Genomic DNA, 6,511 nt, shown 5'->3' on the forward strand with positions numbered 1-6,511 from the left:
GGGGCGCGGCGGTGCGTCTTGAGCTGGGGCTGGAGGCCGCTGGCAGCGGGCGGGCGGCAGCACCTCGCCGGGCGATGGCGGCGCGGCGGGGGATGCGCGCAGGGGACGCGTGCGTCGTTTGTCAGGGACGCGCGCAGGAGCCGCAGCGGCGGTTGTGCTAGTTACTATGGCAACAGCGAGGAAGCGCGGGGCGGGGCCGCCTGTGATAGGCGGAGTGAGGAGGGGGCGGAGCCAGCAGTCAGCAGCTGCGGCCCCGCGGGGGGCGAGGGCAGAGTGGCGGAGCCGGGCCCGGTGAGCTCAGCCGGTGGAGGCATGTTTGCCTGGGAAAGCAAACCGTGGGGGGGACGTGATCCAAGTAATGGACACTAAAGAAGGAGCTGGCGAAGGGCCTGCGATGAGGCTCGGAAGGAATAGACGTGCAGGACAGCACGGCAATTAGACGGTGGCAAATGCAAACCCTATAAATAAGCTGAGCACAGCGAGCAGCTCTAGTGGAGCTCATTGCCCCGTGGGGCCCAGGCCAAAAATTGAGCAAGATTGCAGAGGGATGGGGTAGCGATGTGCAATGGAGTGATGGGCAGGATTATAGTAGTAAATGCTAGCGTACATTTTGGGAGACAGCTTAAACTTCCAAATTCTTGTTTAATAAATTTCATAGATATTAGGGGTGGAACGAACCTCCTGAGAGTATCTGGTCCAGCCCCCTGCCCAAGGGGCAGGAAGTCAGCTGGGGTCAAATCACCCCAGCAAGATAAACAGCTGAGTGTTTGCTAAAGGTGTCCAACGTAGGTGCTTGCACCGCTTCTGGGGGAGTCTATTCCAGACTCTGGAGACTTAGTCAGTAAAAAAGTTTTTCCTGATGTCCAGTCTAAAAACGGTTTTAAGGCAATCTTCAGCTTGAAGGATGGAGGATGGCAGTGGCCCAGTGAGAAGGGCAAATTGTCCTGCATCTGTGTAATGGAGAGAAGTGTTTGCATTTTCCCCATGTATCTGGTGCTGGTTATTGTAGCATTGGACTGGATGGACCATTAGTCTGATCCACTTCAGCAGTTCCTGTGTTTCCTATCCCAGGGCAGCAAGCTGGTGCTCTGTCTGACCAGGAAAAAGGTCCTGGCTGCCTCCCCCCCGCCCAGTCCTGCCCCAGACACTGCTGAGCCATTTTCCTTTCCCTTGTCTTTTCACATCTCCAGGCAAAGTTTCACTGGGCAGTGTCCACTAGCTCCTTGGACTCATTTGAAGTTTAGTGGGCACTGTCCAATTTACTTTGCCCCATGTCGACCCTTGGTGCACTCATTTTGAACCTTGACCTTAAGTCTTGTGCCTGTTTTGTCTTTTGTCTCACGAATTCAGTTGACACGCACCCAATAGCCCCCTCTATTAATGGTGGGGGGGCGGGCTGTCTCATCATTGCTCGGTGGGTATAAGGCCCATGTTCTTAACATGTGTCAATTAGACCTGTCCCAGGGAAGGGCCTTATAGTGAGACATTCTGACTTCTTTGCCATTTTCAGACTGACAGAAGTACCAGGGAATGCAGCTGCACTTAGCAGTTCCTGTTTCTTCTCTGCAAATGACCTTTAATTTTGTATGTCCTCAGCTGTCCTCACCTACCATGAATCCAGTTAGGCTTCTTGATGCCATCCAATCCCAAACACTCTTATATGAATAAAGTAGAGATATTAAGTGGATGGTATGTGGAAAGCATTCACAAAGGTACATTGCTCGCTTTGCACAGTTTAAATTGTAAATTCATTTGGACCAAGAATGACCTCCACTCTGTGCATGCTAAGCAGTCTGTCAGGGGGAATGGCAAAGGCAAACTGATGAATGATTTAATAAGAGTGATCAGTTCACTGACTAAACTCTGCAGTCACAAGCCATCCAACTTCTATTTTCAGTTGGGACAGATTTACTCCCATTTTTAGTCCTTCTGGAAGTCATATAATTGTATTACAAGAAATTGAAAGAGAAAGGGTTCCCCATTAGAATGATCCAAGCAGCACAGCAGACTCCACTCCCCTTTGTTACCTATTTTTTCCACATGTATATTTGGGAAGAAGTAAGGAAAGAGTTCATTTTTCATAAACATTTTGAAATATCAGGTACTTGGCTTTTATGCATTTCCAGCAGCATAATCCATGGTTAAAGCTTTCAGTTGCTAGGGGGGAGGCACAGGATCCTTTACTGGACATTTAACTGGTGGAATGGAAACATCTCGACCTGTCCCCTGCCTCTTTTCTAGGGTATGGGGCAAGTGGGGTGGGTAGGAGGGTGTTATTATAAGCTTGCCTGATTAGGAGCATCTTTGAGGCTGCTCTAAATTTTTTCAGGGTATGAACTGCCCCTTGGCTGCCTCCTGGTGTGGGGAGCAGAAAGGTATCAGCCTAACTGGAGTCAGGTGGAAAGCAAAGGCTCTATATAATATACTGTAGTGCAGGCAATATCTGTACTGTTGGGGTAGTGCTGACCACATAGTAATTCAAAGTACAGGACAGCCAAGAATTAAGCTGTTGCTTAATGGATGTGGGATCCATTCCTACTTTGTACTGATGACGTTTTTGGGGGTTTTTTAGTGAGACACGTGCTCTGAAGCTCCTCTTGCATTTGAGTTTGATTGCATGGAAGCTGTTTCAAATGGCATCGGAAAGACAAAGCAAGGATAAGGAGGGCCAATCTGAGGATCTTCCAACTCCTTTCCAGGGCTGCAGAACATTACAGTGGGGAGCTATACTCTCTGCAGTGAAAGACCAAATTCCATCTCTGGACTCTGACACTTCATTGGTAAGTTTTGCTATGCAGCATTCTTCCTTTCTGTCTTCCAGAAGGAGTTCTTTGAATGCTAATGGAATTCCTGAGTAGCCAGTTCTTCGCAATGAGACACTTGTTTGCTCTGAACAGTGGAGCCTGTATTAGTCCATAAGCCTCTTACCTGTATAATTATCAGAATGCTGTTCCTGTCTGCTTCATTATATTCTCTTGAGCATACTAAACTGGAATATGGGCCCGATTTCTGCCAAGTGCTGGGATCCTTCCACTTTCATTGAAAAAATTAGGAGTTGAGGGCACTTGGCTCATCACAGATTTAGATCCCATGGTATGGTTACCTGCCCAATTTAAAAACACAGTATGAGATAAGGAAATAATTACACTGATATAAAATTCCCTTTGTTTTTATCCTTCAGCATGCTGTGGTGTTAACACTTTACTAGTTTGGCAGTAGGCCTATGACTATGTTTTTCCAGGGCTAATGATCATGGAAATAGTCTCTTCTGGAGACAGTTGGTCCACTCAAAAAGTATCTGGCTGAGAGTCAGGAGAGCAGTTCCACTGATGACTGTGACTTTGCCTCTCCTCTGTCTCAGTTTCCCCGTCTCTGAATTAGGGGAAATGATACTTACTTTCCTGTCTATAAAGTGCTTTGAGACTGACGAATGAAAAGCCCTGTATGAACAGGGTAGTGTCATTGTTAGTTTTCCCTCCCTCCCCTCCCCCCCCCAGTGTTTTTAGTGCTTAAGAAAGGATGCCTATTAACAGCTGGCAGCCTGAAGGCTTCTACTGACAGGCTGATATAGCCTGGGTGGAAAAAATTATAAGCATTCTTCTCTGCTTTCCTGGATCAGCTCTGTTCTGATATGGAGAAGGCACTTTCAGTGCTAGCTGTGGATTCTGCGATGTGCTCTGTGACTTTGAGACCTTGACTGAGTATTAATGTCCTTCCGTCCAGATCAGAACTTTCATTTTGGAGACTACTTACTGTATTCACCCAAATATAAGACTACCCTCCAATAATTAGATTCTATAGATGGAAAATTTATAATCTTGTTATAATTCTCCAGGTATAAATCCTAATTATTGGAGGTTTGCCTTGAATTTGTCCCCCTCCCCCTGCTACAACAAGGAATATAAATCTGCAGGGGTCAGGTTTTTTGTTTGTTTTTTTTTGAACTGCTGCAAGTTTTAACACAGGTATACCATAAGCACATTTTTAAGCAGCACTTTTGTACCTATATATACACACCATTGCAAAAAATACCCCACAAAATGGCTCACGTTTTACCCTTTAGTTCATTGGGCTGGACCCCACCAGAGTCAACAAACAGCGTTTCAAGCCATGGTGACCCCACAACTCAGACTGTAGCACTGAGCAGTAATCTTATGTGAAAGGCTGAGAGAAGGGGCAACATAGGGATTCTGAGTGAACTGTTTGGGGCCCCATTTGGTGATGTGCACCAGACATTTAAGACTGGTGAGGAAATAGGAATCATTCTATGATTCTATAAAATGAGAAAGAAAGACACAGCTCAGCTGTGGGAGTGAAGAGGAAGTCAAAATGTATTCATTGTAGTGGCTCCTCATGATTTGAAAAAGAGTCAGCGCTGGGGGGAAGGGGACTGTGTGCCTTGGGCACTATCATATATCTTACTCAGATGGGCTGTGCTTCAGTATGTTTTCCCAATATGGGCCACGTGTTTTATAAACGCACTCAATTTTGGTTACCTTTAATCAGCTTCAAAGTTGGTTTCCATTACTGAGCACATGTTGCTTTTGGCAGGAGTTTAATGACAGATACTGTATTTAATTATTTTTTTTAATGCAAATATAATATGAAAAACCTTTTTTCCCATGCTGATTGGGGAAAAAACCTTGCCTTTTACGGCTTAGCATAATGCTCAACGTAAATCATTTCCAACTTAGGGCCTTGTAACATGGTAATTTTGGGCAGCTCCTGGAGCTCTTAATATCTGGATTGTCCACACATTAACAACTGAAGCTAGTTTTAAGTTCTCTCTGATCTCTGTTACCCAGCTCGTGTTATGCTAAGGCAAGGGTCAGCAACATTTTTGGGCAGAGTGCCAAAAACACCCACAACCTCAACTTATAAAAAGTTGGCATGCTAGGGGCAGATGGCAGGGGAGCTACAAGGGGCCAGTCCTTGTTGTGGCAGTGCAGCCCTGGCCCCTTCCCTGCTGTTTGCCTCAAGGCATGCATGCCAAGCAAAATGCCTTTGTGTGCCACACTCTGGTACCTGTGCTGGGGGTTACCTACCCCTACGCTAAAGTGTAACCACTCTACAACTTAATGTAAACACTCCACCTGTCCCCCATCTCCCACTGGCCTGGATTGGGCCCACTGCCCCTCTACCCTCTCCAGCATGCCAGATCCCTGGTTATGCCCCCCCTCTCATTGCTTACTCAGGGAGCAGGCAGGGGGGGTTAACCTACTTGCCCAGTCACCACTACTGCAGCTCCTGCTGCTCTCTGGGCCAGAGGTGCAGGATCCAGGCAGCAGTGTCAGCTGGGCAAGCAGATTAACTCTTTCCTACCTGCTTCCCTGGGACAGACAGCACAGGCACCCACAAATAAGTAATGCCCTGGGGGCTGTGGGAGACAGGAGGCAGGGGTGAACCCCAAAGGGAAAGGAGAGACCCCTGGGGATAGAGAGGGGACCCAGGGAGCCCGTGGGGGTGGGGGGAAGCCCAGAATAGGGCAGGGAGGGGGAGAGGAGGGATTCTTATCTTTCAGTCCTCCCAGCCCTTGCTGGCCTGAAACGTGACTGCTTCAAACTGGAGCTAGCATTAACACCAATTAGCATTTGTGTGGCTCACAGTGTAAGGTATAACAAGGACCTTAGGGTGCAGCTTAGCAATACGGAGAAGCTCTTGTAAATAGCATAGATGCTAGAACTGCCAATTTGGGCCTTAATCACCTTCTTAGAAGTCAGCCAGGTCTAGAGGATGGAACACTAGACTATCACTCAGATGATGATGTGGGTTCTGCTCCTGGCTCTACTGTTCACCAGTCTGGGCAAGTCCGATCCCGTCTCTGTGTTCCTGCATCTCTCTTATCTGTTTAGACAGCAAGCTCCCTAGAGTGGGGATTGTATCTTACTGATCATTTACACAGTGGGTCCTAATCTCAAAACAGGCTTATAGGCCTGTCGCAGAGCACTTGGGTGCCCTGCGCCTGAGAACAGGGATAGCTCAAGAGAGGCCCCTAGTGGTGAGAAAGGGGAGGCGCAACTGCCAGTCTCCAGAGCAGCACAGGTGCTGGTTGCTAGGGGAACCAAGGGGATCAGCTGACAGGAAGGGGCAGGGCTTGGCCCCTTCTTAAGCCCAAGCATGAGGCCATGAGGTCAGTTCCTTCTCTGGAAGCCAAGGAGTGAGGAGCTTGGCCTGTGCAGAGAGAAGGCCAAGGTTTGGCTGCATGAGTATCTGCAGGTTGCTGCCATGAGCTGGAGTATTTTGCCAGGTAGTGATTCTGACTGGATGGTTTTAGCTTTATGTTATAGCCTGGGGGCTTTGTCTTTTATGTTTACTGTTTAACTGGAGGACTGGGTGAGGCTATTAGGGGTGGAGGAGGCCTCATAGGGATGCCATGGTAGCGTGGGGTTTCCAGGTGCTGGAGAAGGCACAGCATTGTTGGGGGTGCATTGGCCCCAGCCCAGGAGCCCTGGAGCGGGAGGGGGCAGAGAGGGACCCCATGGGATACATTGGCCTAGCCATGGGGGGGGGG

The 6,511-nt window shown here is 48.3% G+C and overlaps 1 protein-coding gene across 4 annotated transcripts in view; it reads left to right on the top strand.

The window, feature by feature from the left end:
• The window catches only part of CUNH16orf71 (chromosome unknown C16orf71 homolog), a 250,942-nt gene that overhangs the window by 5,261 nt on the left and 239,170 nt on the right, over nt 1-6,511 (top strand). For 2 of the 4 annotated variants that reach the window (XM_019507573.1, XM_019507574.1), the window contains exon 1: nt 1,573-2,780. In XM_019507573.1, coding sequence (XP_019363118.1) covers nt 2,634-2,780 — 147 coding nt within the window. In that variant the 5' untranslated portion in view covers nt 1,573-2,633. Of the gene's footprint in view, nt 1-1,571; nt 2,781-6,511 lie in introns of those variants that run through there. The other 2 variants (XM_019507572.1, XM_019507575.1) reach the window with 2 other exon arrangements.

Source organism: Gavialis gangeticus, unplaced genomic scaffold (assembly GCF_001723915.1).
Source record: "Gavialis gangeticus isolate Ggan-Ray unplaced genomic scaffold, GavGan_comp1, whole genome shotgun sequence".
Lineage (NCBI taxonomy): Eukaryota > Metazoa > Chordata > Crocodylia > Gavialidae > Gavialis > Gavialis gangeticus.